Source organism: Arachis ipaensis, chromosome B8, assembly GCF_059453495.1.
Source record: "Arachis ipaensis isolate K30076 ecotype BB chromosome B8, ASM5945349v1, whole genome shotgun sequence".
NCBI lineage: Eukaryota > Viridiplantae > Streptophyta > Magnoliopsida > Fabales > Fabaceae > Arachis > Arachis ipaensis.
Genome location: NC_142443.1, coordinates 28,543,627 through 28,560,303, shown reverse-complemented (window position 1 = coordinate 28,560,303; position 16,677 = coordinate 28,543,627). Strand labels below are relative to the sequence as shown.

The 16,677-nt window shown below is 33.9% G+C and overlaps 1 protein-coding gene and 1 non-coding gene across 2 annotated transcripts; one reads left to right on the top strand and one right to left on the bottom strand.

The window, feature by feature from the left end:
• Nucleotides 1-11,046: 11,046 nt before the first annotated feature.
• LOC107610806 (glutamate receptor 2.8-like) lies at nucleotides 11,047-16,066 on the top strand. The gene is made up of 5 exons (XM_021109184.2): nucleotides 11,047-11,326; nucleotides 12,203-13,437; nucleotides 14,189-14,498; nucleotides 14,838-15,241; nucleotides 15,538-16,066. Exons 1-5 carry the CDS (start codon nucleotides 11,047-11,049, stop codon nucleotides 15,934-15,936), a joined length of 2,628 nt encoding a protein of 875 aa, XP_020964843.1. The 3' UTR covers nucleotides 15,937-16,066.
• Nucleotides 15,314-15,429, bottom strand: LOC148547540 (U5 spliceosomal RNA). Its single transcript, XR_015897360.1, has one exon. It is a non-coding gene; the product is annotated as a U5 spliceosomal RNA (small nuclear RNA).
• Nucleotides 16,067-16,677: the final 611 nt, after the last annotated feature.

Sequence of the window (16,677 nt, the reverse complement as noted above, 5' to 3'; positions counted from 1 at the left end):
GCGGCGTGCCATCTTTTGATCTACTTTTTGATGAGCGGATAATTTATACGCTTTTTGGCATTGTTTTTAGTATGTTTTTAGTAGGATCTAGTTACTTTTAGGGATGTTTTTATTAGTTTTTATGTTAAATTCACATTTTTGGACTTTACTATGAGTTTGTGTATTTTTCTGTGATTTCAGGTATTTTCTGGCTGAAATTGAGGGACTTGAGCAAAAATCAGATTCAGAGGTTGAAGAAGGACTGCTGATGCTGTTGGATTCTGACCTCCCTGCACTCAAAGTGAATTTTCTGGAGCTACAGAACTTCAATGGCGCGCTCTCAACGGCGTTGGAAAGTAGACATCCAGGGCTTTCCAGCAATATATAATAGTCCATACTTTGCCCGAGTTTAGACGACGCAAAAAGGCGTTGAACGCCAGTTCTACGCTGTAGTCTGGAGTTAAACGCCAGAAACACGTCACGAACCAGAGTTGAACGCCAAAAACACGTTACAACTTGGTGTTCAACTCCAAAAAAAGCCTCTGCAAGTGTAAACTTTAAGCTCAGCCCAAGCACAGACCAAGTGGGTCCCAGAAGTGGATTTATGCATCAATTACTTACTTCTGTAAACCCTAGTAGCTAGTTTAGTATAAATAGGACTTTTTACTATTATATTTACACCTTTGGATTATCTTTTGATCCTTTGATCAGGTCTTGGTTACTCCGGTTCCCCTCTGGGGCTGAGACCAATGAACTCCATTATCACTTATGTATTTTCAACGGTAGAGTTTCTGCACTCCATAGATTAAGGTGTAGAGCTCTGCTGTTCCTCATGATTTAATGCAAAGTACTACTGTTTTCTATTCAATTCAACTTATTCCGCTTCTAAGATATCCATTCGCACCCAAGAAACATGATGAATGTGATGATTATGTGATGCTCATCATCATTCTCACTTATGAACGCGTGCCTGACAAACACTTCCGTTCTACATGCAAACAAGCTAGAATGAGTATTTCTTAGATATCTAATACAGAGGACTGAGTCCGAGATATTAGAATCTTTGTGGTATAAGTTAGAACCCATGGATGGCCATTCCTGAGATCTGGAAAGTCTAAACCTTGTCTGTGGTATTCCGAGTAGGATCTAGGAAGGGATGGTTGTGACGAACTTCAAACTCGTGAGTGCTGGGCGTAGTGACAGACGTAAAAGGAGGGTGAATCCTATTCTAGTATGATCGAGAACCTCCAGATGATTAGTCGTGCCGTGACAGAGCATTTGGACCTTTTTCATAGAGAGGATGGGATGTAGCCATTGACAACGGTGATGCCCTATATAAAGCTTGCCATGGAAAGGAGTAGGACTGGTTGGATGAAGACAGCAGGAAAGCAGAGGTTCAGAGGAACGAAAGAATCTCTATACGCTTATCTGAAATTCTCACCAATGAATTACATAAGTATTTCTATCTTTATTTTCTGTTTATTTATTATTATTATTCGAAAACTCCATAACCATTTGATATCCGCCTGACTGAGATTTACAAGATGACTATAGCTTGCTTCATACCAACAATCTCCGTGGGATCGACCCTTACTCACGTAAGGTTTTATTACTTGGACGACCCAGTGCACTTGCTGGTTAGTTGTATCGAAGTTGTGACAAATTATAAATTAAGATTAGAGCACCAAGTTTTTGGAGCCATTACCAGGGATCACAATTTCGTGCACCACTTTTTTATGGCTATCCCCTCTGTAGTTGGGAATTTCATGCATAGATGTGGAGTCAAGACTATTGCACCGAGTTGATTTAGTGTTGTCCGACCTATTAGGGCATTGTAGGCCAAACTCACGTCGACCACAATGTAGTCTATCTTGAGTGTTCTGGATTGGTTCCCTTTTTCGAAGGTTGTATGTAGTGACACATATCCCAGTGGTTGTACTGGGGTATCTCCCAGTCCAAATAGGCTGTTCGGGTATGCTCTAAGCTCCTTTTCTTCTAAGCCGAGTTTGTCGAAGGCTGTTTTGAATAAGATGTCGGCAGAACTCCCTTGGTCTATTAATGTGCGGTGGAGATTGGCGTTTGCTAGTATATTGGTGATGACCATGGGATCGTCGTGTCCTGAGATGATACCGGATGCGTCTTCTTTGGTGAACGTGATCGCAGGGATGTCGGGTGCTTCCTCCTTTCCTTCGACATGATATACTTCTTTGAGGTATCTTTTGCGGGATGATTTGGAGATTCCACCTCCTGCGAATCCTCCATGTATCATATGGACATGTCTTTCTGGCGTACGAGGTGATCGCTCAGCTCGTCCGACATCTTCATCTCTTCGTCTTTTTCTTTGCTCATCATCTCGGGTGGCCAGATACCGATTTAGTTTTCCTTCTCTTACTAATTTTTCTATGATGTTTTTTAAGTCGAAGCATTCGTTGGTGGAATGCCCTCGGACCCGATGATATTCACAGTATTCATTCCGATTTTCTCCTCCTCTTTTGCCTTTGAGTGGTCGAGCTGGGGGTATCTTTTCTGTGTTACAGACTTCTTTGTAAATATCCACAAGGGACACCCGAAGAGGGGTGTAATTATGATACTTTTTGATTTTTTCTCCCGTTCGATCTTCCTTCTTCTTAGATTCTTTATCTCGGTAGGTGAAACCGAATTTCGAGGCTTCTCCAAGTCGGGAATTTTCTTCCATGTTGATGTACTTCTCTGCCCGCTCTTGCACCTCGTCTAGAGATGTGGGGTATTTCTTTGATATGGATTGGCTGAAAGGTCCCTCTCATAGGCCGTTGATGAGGCCCATGACGGCAGCCTCTGTTGGCAAGCTTTGTATGTCTAGGCATGTTTTGTTGAATCTTTCCATGTAGTTGCGAAGACTTTTCCGATCTCCTTGCTTGATACCCAGTAGACTGGGAGCATGCTTAGCTTTGTCTTTTTGGATGGAGAATCTGGCCAGGAACTTTTTGGTCAGGTCGTCGAAGTTTGAGACGGACTTCGGAGGTAGGTTGTCGAACCATCTAATTGCTGTCTTTGTGAGAGTCGTTGGAAAAGCTTTGCAGCGAACGACATTTGAAGCGTCGGTGAGGTACATTCTGCTTCTGAAGTTGCTGAGATGATGGTTGGGATCTGTGGTGCCATCATACAAAGTCATATCCGGAAGTTTGAAGTCTTTAGGGATTTTAGTCTTCATGATTTCCCTAGTGAATGGATCTTGATCCTTGCGAGAGTTGTCCTCAGAGGTGGTCCGGGTAGCTTTTGCTTCGAGATCGGCTTCAAGTTGTAGGAGTTTATCTTCTAATTCTCGACGTCGCCTTACCTCTCTTTGTAGATCCTTGCCAACTTCTTGCTGGTACTGGCTTTCTTTTTCGAGTTGCTTTAGGCGATCTTGAAGTGCTTCTATTACTCCCGGATGTGATGAGTTTTTGTCTCCATTAGATTCTGGAGTATCCTTTGGTGTGGCATCTGTATTTTTGTGCGGCGTTCTGTCCTCTAGATCTGAGTTGTGATCGTTGTCATGGTCGTCCGCCATGGTGATGGGATGACTTCCAGGTTCCCCGGCAACGGCGCCAATGTTCCGAGGTTTACCTGAAACTGTAGTCGATCTTGGATGAGATCTTCTGTACTGGTCGGAGATGACGTGTCCGGCTGGCTGGTTGCGGCCGGAGCTGTTGTGTCCGACTTGTTGGACTAACTGCGCCTCTGATCCTTGGTCACCGGAGGGTGGGGGTACCTGCAAGAGACTCCGATGCTTAAGTTAGCATGGGTATTAAACAGGTTTTTAGTAGAATCAGAGTATGAGTTATACCTGGGTGCTCCAGTGTATTTATAATGGTGCGGAGTGACCTTTTTAGATAAGATAAGTTAGTTATCTTATCTTATCTTATCTTATCTTTGGGTGAGGTCAGCTTATCTTCAAGGGAACCGCCCTTATCTTCGTAGGCTCGGACTGCCTGTGGATTTGGGTCGTGTTCCTCTATTTGGGCCCTTTATTGGGCTTTCTTGTCGATTGGCCGAGCTCTTTAGAAGAAGAGGTCGGATAGTCTGACCTGAAGAGGTCGGTCGCTTTGTCGCCAATCATCCCGGGTCGGATAGCTCGACCCAGGGTATGAACAGTTTCAAAGTAAAGAGATTTGAGAAAAAGTGACTTATAGCTTAAATGATGATTGATTTGATATGAATTGTTAATGAAGTGCGGAAATGATGATGAATAAATGAATATGTGGCCTTTGCACTTCTTTTATCTGAGATACGAGTTTCTCTGGGTAAAGTACCGTGCCTTGCCATCACGTATTTCAGGTTGAGACTCGATACTCTGTTGACCCTACGATGTAAGTGTGACCAGACACTTATAAATTCCCGAGAATGTTGACCCCCATTGAGCAATTATATATATATATATATATATATATATATATATATATATATATATATCTCTGAGAAAAAGCTATGCATAGACTATTGGGGATACGCGTTGGGAGACAGTCCAGGGTTTAGCAGCCGGACTTGTCGGGTTGACTTAATAACTGACAGATGAGACTCATCAGCCATAGGGCAAGCATTCATCATTTGCATCTATGTGACATTGTTTGGGTGTGCATATTGTACTTGATTTGCCTATGTGAATAATTATGTTTAATTGCTAATTGCTCTACTTGATGTAACTGCTTGAGTGTAGAACATTCCTACTTGTGTTTGTGAGTGAAAATTGGTTGGATTGGCTTTTGTTTAAATTGTTTGGGCCTAGGGCCGTGGTTGGTTATGAGATGAGCCGAAGGCCATGCTTGGTTTGTGTTTTGGTTTAGAAAAGTATGAAAAAACTAAACTGGTTCAGCATAGACTTAATGAACCTATGCTTGGAATAGTTTGGTCATTTATATTGTTTAGGAAAAACTTTTAAAAAGGCTTTTGGATTTTATTTTTAGAATTAACAGTTTTCTAGTTTAAAAAGGATTTCGGATTTTGTTTGAATATGAATCTTCGGTTTTGTAAAGATACATAAGGCGGTTATTAATCACTATTTTTAAAAAACAGTTTTATTTTTCACATATTCTATTATAGTAATTCTCTAACCCCATAGTGAGAACCTGCGAGGACGATGTTCTCACTCCCCTACAGGTCCTTTCTTTTTCAGGTTATGGGCGACGAAGTTCGAAAGAGCTTATTTATTTTCCTTTTCTGTTTTAACAATATTGTGGTGTATTAGTACTTTTTCCATCGCCTTTATCTTTACAAGTTTTTATAAGAGGGATAGGATTCTGATTATGTAATGCTTGTAAAATTAATAAGATGTATATATATGTATCCTCTGTAAGTATTGAGTTTTGTATGAATGTATGTTATCTATTAAAAAGTTTTTCGAGCGGTAATACGATTTAAGTTTTAAACAGGCTCATATTTTAGTATTAAATATCATAAGAGTCGTCGTAATACTCGAATTAACAGAGTGACACAGTCGGAAGCATGACATTCTGATAGTTAGGGTATTATAGTTTTGATTTTTAATATAAGCATTATAAATAAATAAAATTTTTATAACTAGATGTAGTGTAACAAAATATATAATATTAATTAGTTTTTAAAAAATTCTAGAAAAATAATTTCTTTCTAATAAAGTGTTATTAGAAAATTAACATTATAAAAGCTAATTTCAACCAATATGATATAATAGGTTATTAAATATATTTAATACAAAATACATTGGATATAAACTTTTGTTGAGTTTAAATTTTAAATAATTTTTAATTGAATTTCGAATATTTTTATTTTAAAGAGTTAGAATATTTTAACATCATTTTTTCGTATATTTTTAATTGAGTCTTTGATTTTTTAAATTATAAACGTTATTTATAATTAAGGATAATGTTTTAACATCATCAATTAGCTACATATACAAAAATACCTGAACAATTCTATAGTCATAATTATAATTTAACTTTATAAGCAATAAATAAAATTATATATAAGTAATATAACTAAATTTTATCTATATCTATAGTCACATTTTATAAATAATATAATTAAATTATATTTATGTTTATAATTAAAATATGAATAAAAATACAAAAAATTATCATCATGGTTAATTTTTTTGTTCATAATTTTTTATTTTTCTTGTTGTGAAAAGTTTAATTATTTTAATAGTTAATTATTTTTTAAAAAATATAATTGAATAACACAAAAAATTTTATTAATAATAATTTATTTAGATATGATTAAAAAATAATTGAATAATTATGTATAATAAAAAATTAATATTATTAAAAAATAAAATTAAAATTTATTTTAAAATTAAAAATAAAGTTTATTTAAAAATTAAATTAAAAATCATACTTTTTTTTCTTTTTTCTAAAATTTATCTACGAGTAATTTTATAAGTATTTTATAAGTATTTTTTATAAACATGTGGGTAAGATATAGTTGAGTTTTACAGCATGTTTGAACACCTTTAAATGATGGAATTAGAATTCAATTTCATCAAGAAATGAATTCCTAAAGAAATGGAATTCAATTCCATAGTTTGGAACAACTAACTCATTTAATGAGATAGAATTGAATTCCATTGTTTGGAATGACTTGTTGATCAATTACATTATTTCTCTAAGATATTTTTACCCCTTAATAAATATTAAGTATAATTTTATTTATCAAATAAAATAGATAATATAATTATATAAATTACTTATAAGTAAAATTGGTCTAACACAACCTCACCAATTAGATCCATCTCACCCATGAAATCATGATAGATGAAATTTTTTTAAAAATGAGAAATTTAAATTATTTTAAAAAAATCAACATCTCATAACTTTTTTATTTTTTTTCTATAATCTTATTTGTGTGTGATTATGACACTCATTTAATATGATCATGTTTTTGTTAAAAAATAATAAAATTAAAAATGAGATAACCCCATAAGCGATAAACATAACAAAGTTTAATTTAAAACAAAATACTCATAATTCATATCAATAAATCAACCTCACATGACCCTCATAGAAGTTTTGAGTTTCCATCACGCTAAACATAACATAAAAGTCTAAATAGTAGAGATTTCATCATACTAAGTATAACATAAAAAAGGAACATTAGTTTAAGAAAAATACGGTTTAAGAAAGTGAAGAGATTGTGGAATATTATAATTTGGACAAGGGTATTTTGGATATTGCATAGTTTAAGTGAGATTTAGGTGAGAATTGATTTTGAAATCAGACCAAAGTAGGTCTAATTTATAAATGAGGTAAAATGAGAATTGGAATTCTCATCGGAATTCAACTTCATATTTTTTTTTCTATTCCAAAGCAAGGAATAGAATTCAATTCATCTATGATTTCAAATCAGATGTATTCAAAACAGGCTGTTAGTGAAAAAATCAACTCGTAGGTTGAGTTAGGGTTGAGTCTAAACCTTACTCTATCCTACCCATTGTCACACCTAAACTTAAACTTTTGGGAAAAGTAGTTTCATGACATGGTATCAAGATTCTATATATGTCCGAAAGGTCTAGAGTTTGATTATTGGTGAATCTCAAAAGAGAAAAAATAACATAAGACAAATAAAAGAAGAAAAGAAGACTTATGCAAAAATATAACAAATCCAAAAAGAAACTCTTATTTGGAGGAGAATGTTAGAGATATAATCATTCATGTTGCCTCCTCCTATCAACTTAAGCTCTACAAATATTTGTGTTATATTAATAAATTTTTGTACTCTTTAACAAAAATTTATGTGCTAAAGAAGCGCAACAACAACAACAACAACAACAACAACAACAACAACAACAACAACAACAACAACAACAACAACAACAACAACAGCAACAACAACAACAATAATGACCCATTTGTGTATTTTTTATTAAACTTGTGCCAATTTAATTAGATTTAATTATAAAAATGCTCTTACATATAATATCACCGTTAAGGTAAGCTCTCCAGTGTAGATATAGAGATTCTATCTGTAAGGTCCCACATCGATTCGGGAGGGAAACGAAGCATGCCTTATAAGGGTGTGGATATCTCTCCCTAGCATGATGCATTTTGACGAGTGAGTGTGGGGGGTTTCGGCTATCATCCTTATCGTCAAAGGCAAAACCGTGAGGCCTTGTGTGCCAAAGCGGACAATATCGTGCAAGCGGGTGGTCTAGGCTGTTACAGATGGTATCAGAGGCGGAGGCTGGATCGATGTGCCAGTGAGGGCGCTGGGCTCCCTTAGAGGGGTGGATTGTAAGGTCCCACATCGATTGGGGAGGGGAACGAAGCATGCCTTATAAGGGTGTGGATATCTCTCCCTAACATGACGCGTTTTGACGAGTGAGTGTGGGGGGCTTCGGCTATCATCTCTATCGTCAAAGGCAAAATCGTGAGGCCTTGTGTGCCAAAACAGACAATATCATGACGCGTTTTGACGAGTGAGTGTGGGGGGTTTCGGCTATCATCCCTATCGTCAAAGGCAAAACCTGACGAGTGAGTGTGGGGTCTGAGTGCGACAAGTGTTGATAGATTTAGACATTTTCTGCAGAATTACAGCGTTGATCTCCTGGAAGGTCCAGTCAAATACATGTTTGAATTACACAATAATTAGTAATTACTTTGATGTTAATCACGCTTTGGTAATATGGACTTTTTTTATATTTTTTTATTATATGAGATGTATAAATATTAAGTTTATTACAAAAAAAATAATAATATTATTTATATCTTTTTTTTGTAATGGACTTAATATTTATGCATTTCATACAATAAAAAATATAAAAATACTCATATTACTAAGATGTAATTAACATCAGAATAATTATTAACTATTGTGTAATTTAAATATGTATCTAATTAGACCAATAAATTAATGCTGCAACAACTTACAACCTTACAAAAAATATTTAAATTTATTAACACTTGTCGTATTTAGGAATAACCAACACTCGTTTACACATGTAGATAAAATTTTTATATCTACACTAGAGAATTTGCCCACCATTAATTATAAGTTTATAACTTTGTAAATGCTGAAACTTTTTCTTTTCATTGCCTTCTTTTGTAAGTTTGTAAAATAGTATAACACAATAACCTGTTATCTTTGCTGAAAATGTATTTTTCTATAGTCTAAACTTCTAAAGACAATAAAATTATTTAAATATCCTAAGACAGTAGTATGATCAAAGGTAGCGTCGGAAGTGAGTCGAGCTAGACTAAGCTTAAGTTCGATTCACAAAAATTAAGCTTGACTTACGACTCGACTTATTAATAATCAAGCCTATTTTATAAGTTCAAATTCGGCTCAACAAAAACTCACGAGCTGACTCAAATAATAAGAACATAATCTATAATTTTATATTAATAAAATATAACTTATATATATTAAAAATATTAAAAAAGATAAAATTTATATATTATCTATCTATCAATTATAATTTTTTTATTTATGTCCTACATTAAAATTATATATAAAAATAACTATAATATTTTAAATAATTAAGAATATTAATATATATGTAAAATTATATATATTAATACACATATTTTATATGTATTTGATCTATATTTTTAATATTATATATATAATCGAGTCAGTTCATGAGCTAATGAGTTGAGCTTATCCAAATTAAGCTCGACTCATTTAATTTATAAGCTCAATTCCAAACTCAAGCTCAACTCACTAGCTCACGAGTTCAACTTATCGAGCTATTAGGCACCGTTTGTTTAGTGGGTGTGCCACCAAATTTTGAGATACGGTGACACACTCACACCCATGTTTCATGTTTGGTTTTTAAATACATAAAATAAGTAAAGACACGGTGGTACATATTGGTACACAAATACATAAAATTTGTGTACTACCATTTTATTGAGACACTAAGATACAAAAGTTAAGACACAAATTTTTCCACTTTTATGCTTAATAGTAGTGACTGTGGTGATTTTTTTTCGGAGATAAGGATAATATTGATATTTGTAATTTATGTTCTGTCTTGTGCATAGTTATCAAACAAAGTAAAAATTTTGTGTCTCTTTATGTATGTCTTCAATATTTATGTATTTGTGTCTATGTTTTCACCCATACATAAACCAAACACAGCCTTAATGAGTTGAGCTCGAATTGACTTATGAGCAGATTTGACTCACTTCCTGACCTAATCAAAGGGATGTAATCATAATAATAAATCTCCTCGTTTGCACGACAAATTTGATTTCTTGTATTCTACTTTATTCCCTAGTTTCTTTCAAATTTCCAAGTCTTTTTATACAAAAGTTTTTGCTAACTACCTAACCGCTTAAATATGATTTGCACTAAAACAGATATAGAGGAATATTCCCAATAGTAGAAAATCCTACTTGTTATGTGATACAAGAGGAATACTCATAAGTGACATCTGATTACTACGAAATTCAAGGATACAAAACTTCTAATGTGACATTTCTTATTTTCTTTAATTTTTGTTGCCTTCATGAGAGAAACCCGAATTTTCATTAATATATTAATTAGTTGTTATGCTAATGTAGCTTTTTATTATTATACTAAGATGAACCAATGAACAATGATAGTTGAAAAAGTACCTAGTGTTATTACGTGTGTCATTACGTGACAAAATTAGATTTTGGAATTTTCTCCTTCACTTCATCCCCTTTTAACGAGTTATGCTCAGTAACATACGCCACATTTTTATTATTTTTTAAGTGCCTTTCTGCCGTGGCGCTTGCTTGGCATTGATGTTTCCAAAACCTTTTATTACTATTCAACTATTACAATTAGTGAAATGCAATACAATGAGGAATATTATGTTATAGTTTGTACATTTTATATGATATTATGTCATCTCTCTCTAACTGTCCATCCTAGATTAAGGTATGTGATTTTTTTAAAATATTTATGTGAATCTCACTACAAAATTTTATAGCTAAAATAATATGAAGGTACCAATTAATATGCAACAACATATACCATAAGATGCCCTCTAACTTTACCTGAAAATTTCTCACTCTAAAATTGTTTAATTTTGTTAGCTATTCTTTTCCTATAAAAAGGAATATATATGGATAATAAGCACCAAGTGAGGGTAATAATATTGCTATTATGGAAAGTATGCATAAATTTGTTCCTCTCGTTTGTCTTATTAGTATGAATATGGTTAAAATAGTGTTAGGAACAGCAACAAAATTTCATGAGGGTGATGCTAGCATGGATGTGAAAAAGGGCATAGTAGGAGTTGTTGCAGACTATAATGATGGAAGTGGAAAAGAGGAAATAGTGGCTATTAAGATGGCATTGGAGGATTTCTATCATTACACCAATCGAAGCTTTGGTCTTCACATAAGGGACTCTCATGGGGATCCCCTTAAAGCTGCTCTTGCAGGTTCATATTTCTTAACTCTCAGATTCTTTAATATTTGGGTATATACTATATACTTGATGGATCACACTAATTTTGTATGCTCTATACCATTCAAATCAAAAACACTAGGACGTGTCTCTTAGTCCATTATTTTATTTATTAAGTGTGTATGATAGTAAATTAGTATAAGAATTTAATTTTTATGTACTGTAAGTAAAAAGAAGTTTTACACGTGTATTCACTTACATAAGTCAAAATAATTACTGTTTAAATTGATAGTGTAAATAGCATCTAAAAAATCGGATATGTTTGGATGATTATATAAAACGTTTTATAGTATTTATGCATCAAAATTAAACTCATAAATATAAATAAAAATATTTTAGAAGAAAATTATACACCGAATTTTGCTAATCTTCATTATATACAATAGATATTAAGTAGTTAAACCTACGAATTATGGGGTTCCTTTATTAAATTGTGTTATCAAAAATCCAAATAACATGTCTAGACCAATAGAAGTCCTAAAAGGAGTATTAAATGTGTCAATAAAAAAAATCCTGTTCCATTTTCAAAACTCAATCCTAAATACACTTTAGTTAAGGGAAGAGTACCTTCCACTTTGGCCAATCTCATTTGTTAAGAAAATTAGTCTTGCCATAATCACCTCTTGTAAAGAATACTTGTGATTTGGAGAAATAGAAATATACATTCATTCATTGAATTATTTGTCTAGAGCTAAATATGCAAACAGACATAGCACAAAGTACAGATAAAAAGGCTTAAAATAAGTCCTAACCACTGTTATCTTTGGATTTATTTCAACCAAAAAATAAATAATAACATTAATAATCATAACTAATTAATCATCCAATTCTAATTGATTTTGTTTTGCAGCAAGGGACCTTATTGACAAAGAGCAAGTGCAAGCAATTATAGGTCCACAAACGTGGGAAGAAACAACATTAATAGCTGAACTTTGCAACCAAAACATGACACCTCTTCTATCCCTAGCAGATGTAACTCCAAATTGGGCAACATCAAAATGGCCCTTCATGGTTCAAACTTCACCTAATGCATTAAAACAAATGAAAGCAATATCTGCTATTGTTCAATCATGGGATTGGTACAGTGTCAACATAATTTATGAAGACAAAGATGCTTCATCCACAGAATCTTTATCCAATATCTATTTAGCACTCACTGAAGCAGGTATCACAATAAGTAATCTCTTGAGTGTTCCTCCTTTTCCTTCCTCTTCACTGTCCAAAGATCTTGAGAATCTTAGAGAAGGCCATTGTAGAGTCTTTGTTGTTAGTTTGTCCCTCAATTTGGCCATAAACCTCTTCGAAACTGCGTCAAAAATGGATATGGTTGGGAAGGACTATGTTTGGATCATTACTGACCCTTTTACAAGCCTTGTTCATTCCTTAAATGCTTCAACTATCTCGTCAATGCAAGGAATCATTGGAGTCAAGAGCTATTTCCAAGAAAATAGGAAAAAACATGAGGATTTCTACCGGAAATTTCGTCGAAAATTTAGCCTAGATTACCCGCAAGAACTCAACAATGAGCCAGGAACTTTTGCAGCACATGCTTATGATGCTGCATGGACTCTGGCTCTAGCCATGAGTCAAACCAACAATAATGAAGGTGGCAAATTCCTGATGAACAAGATTTTGCATAGTAATTTTCTTGGCCTAAAGGGAAGAATTCAATTCAATGATCATACCTTAGATCCTACACAGACTTTTCAAATCATCAATGTGATTGGGAAGGGATACAAGGAGATTGGTTTTTGGTCAAATGGACTTGGATTTTCAAGCAATATTGGTCAACATGATGTTAGTTATAGTTCTTCAATGAAGGAACTAGGACAGGTTATGTGGCCAGGTAGACCTTGGGAAACTCCAAGAGGGTGGGCCCTACCAACAATTGAGAAGCCATTAAGAGTTGGGGTCCCTGCTTTGTCCACATTGAAACAATTTATAAACATAACTCATGATCAATTCCAGGGATTCACTATTGATCTTTTCAAAGCAACTATGGACTTGATGCCCTACCATGTTCCATACAAGTTCTATGCTTTCAATGATACTTATGATGAGTTGGTGAGGCAAATTTATTTGAAGGTAATAAGTTAAGTATTGAATATTTTTATGTCGTTCTTGCATGATATTTTTAAGTTGCAGATTCCCCATATAATGTGACAAATTAATGGTTAATATTCAAATTGGTCATTTAAAGAATTCTTTTTTCAAATTAGTCTCTGAAATATTTTATTAGTCATATTGATTCCTAAAAATACAGTCGTAAGTCAAATCAGTCCTTCTATTCATTAGATGATAACGTGTTACATTAAGTATTATGTAGCATCATACCATAGCAGTTAATGCCATATGTCACAAAATGATTTGTCAACCAAATGGCATTTAATGTCACGTTAAAAATCAATCATTTTGTAACACATGGTATTAGCCTTTAATGTCAACATACCACATGACATTTAACGTGATATATCATTATCTAATAGATGTAAAAATCAATTCGATTTACGATTATAATTTTTAGGAACTATTATGATTAACAAAATTTGTTGAAGACTAATTTAAAAAATGAGTTATTTTTCAGGAACGAATTTGGTTTGTTTGGTTTGTTCTTGCATGTTGGAATTTTAAAGGTGAATGGCATTTGGAAAGATTCATTTGACCTATTTTGTGATTTTTTTTTTTTTACTTAATCTATTAACTTATCTCTCTCCAATAGTGTAGTTTATGTCTGATATAAACTTTCTTATTAACATGAACGTAACTTTTCTAAAAACATTACTTAATGACACTCACTTGTTTCTGTTATTGTACTCTTTCAAATGGCATGAAGCAGAATTTTGATGCAGTAATTGATGTAACAATAATCTCGTACCGGTACCAGTATGCCGAATTCACTCAGCCATACACTGATCCTGGAGTGGTGATGGTAGTCCCTTTGAAATCAAAAACAGGACACAGAGCTTGGCTGTTTGTGAAGCCTTTCACAAAGACAATGTGGATCCTAATAGTGTTAGTGATTATCTACAATGTCTTTGTTTTATGGATGCTAGAAAGAAAGCATTTCTGTGAACTCAAGGGCTCCATACTCAAACAATATGGCAACATTGCTTGGTTGGCAATGACCCCTCTCGTAAACTTAAATGGTAACATTCAGAACCCTTTAAACTTATTTCCTATGATTTTAGAAAAATTAGCTATTTAATTAGTCACCTCAAAATATATGCAATATCGGTTTGGTCCCTCAAAAGAATTTTGACATAAATTTAGTAAAAAACATGTTTGTATTGGTAACATTAGTTTAGTCTTTAAAAGATGTGTTTAGCATCAAATAATATATTGAACTTACAGAAAATAAAGAATCAAATAGATATCTTTCAAGAACTGATATGGCGTGTATCGTCGAGGGACTAATTAGTTTAGTGATAAATTAAGTTGTAACTTCTTTGCAAATAACATGATTTCTTTACTGTGACTGAACATAGACATAGGAGATAAATTACACAACAATTTATCAAGGGTGGCTATGGTGGTGTGGTTGTTTGTGGCCCTCATTATAATGCAGACATACACAGCCAACTTAACCAGCATGCTAACAGTTGAAAGACTTGAACCAACAATAGGTGATGTTGATCAGTTAAGAAATAACAATGCCATGGTTGGATACAGTACTGGATCTTTCTTGAAAAATTATCTTCATGATGTTCTACACTTTAACCCTGCAAACATAAGGCAATTTAGATCACATGAAGAGTTCGCTGAAGCTCTCAGAAGAAAAGAAATAGCAGCTGTCTTTATTGAAGTTCCTGGGGCCAAGATTTTCCTTGCAAAGTACTGTAAAGAGTTTATTCAAGCCGGGCCGATGTATAAAATCGGAGGATTTGGTTTCGTATGAGCTTCTCCACTACAAATTCTCGCCACCGATTGGTTTCTGATAAAGCAACAACCAAAATTTTATAGAAGCAATCCAAGATCTATCAAATTAAAAAATTAGCCTATACCACTTTATGCAATGTGCACACCTTATTCTTAAGTAGAAGACAAAAGAACAGTTATTTCTGTGCACAATGCATGACACTTTTTAATTTGATGCATCTTGGATTGCTTCTTTAGAATTTGGTTGTTGCTTTGTTAATACTAAAAATTTAAGTTTCTGGTGATCTGTGTTGTGTTGGATGTTTGCAGGCTTTTCCGCAAGGATCTCCATACCTTCCACTTGTGAACAAAGCACTGTTGGATTTGTTTGAATCCGGAAAACAGAGGGAACTGGAGAACAGAATGCTTGCATCAGAGAAATGTGAAGAGTCTGAACCGGACGGCGAAACTGCGAGTCTTAGCCCAAACAGCTTCTGGGCCTTATTCACTTTGACAGCAGGTACATCAACAATTGCCCTCTTGATTTATGTCACCGGCACCAATGGTTCGAACCATGATCAGAAGACTATCGGGTGGTTAACCTCGGCGGTGATTGAACAATGGGGACAAGCCAAGAGACGACTCTCAAGAAAAGATAGTCATGTTGCAGAAAGTCCTGTGAACTCTCCAGATTCAGATTCACATGTTATGCAACGTCCTCAAGCTTGATGAACTATATGTATTACTTCAATTTGATGTAGGAGATTGTACAGATAATGAAATAGACCTTAGTCTTTACGTCTCTATCATCTGTTGTATTTCTGTTTCAAAATTATGGAGTTGATAAGATCAATCATGGTTAATGCAATAGGTGCCTGTATATAATAAGCATGTGTTTCAACTTCTATTTTGCTCTCACTATCATCTATCTATCTAACTAACTAACTAGTAACTGCGCTTATGTATGTACATGTACAATGTAAATACAACACCCATAATTAATTTGTCTCGGAGCCACTCATTCACATGAACAATACTATCATATTTTCAATAGAGGAATGCTAAGGGCAGCAACATTTAGGATTTATAGCCATCAAATAGCCATCAATGAGGCTTTTAATGGTGTGAGATTAATATTTGATTTCATCAAATGGCTCACTCTTCTTTGATGGTTACATGTTGACCAGAATTTGATAAAATTACTGCCCCTAGACTTTTTCTTTTCGATATCTCAAACTCACCAACACTCACAATAAAATAAAAAAACAGAGAAACATTTTTGAAAAACTATGTTGATTTTTTTTAATAAAAATACACATACAATCATACGTACATATGGCCTTTATATAGACAAAGGTTGATGCTAATAAATTCATGACTCTTCCAACCTTTTAATTAGCGGTGAATATACATACTTAGCTAATTTTACTTTTAACTTTGACTATTTAAATAAGGTGAATTCTATGATGT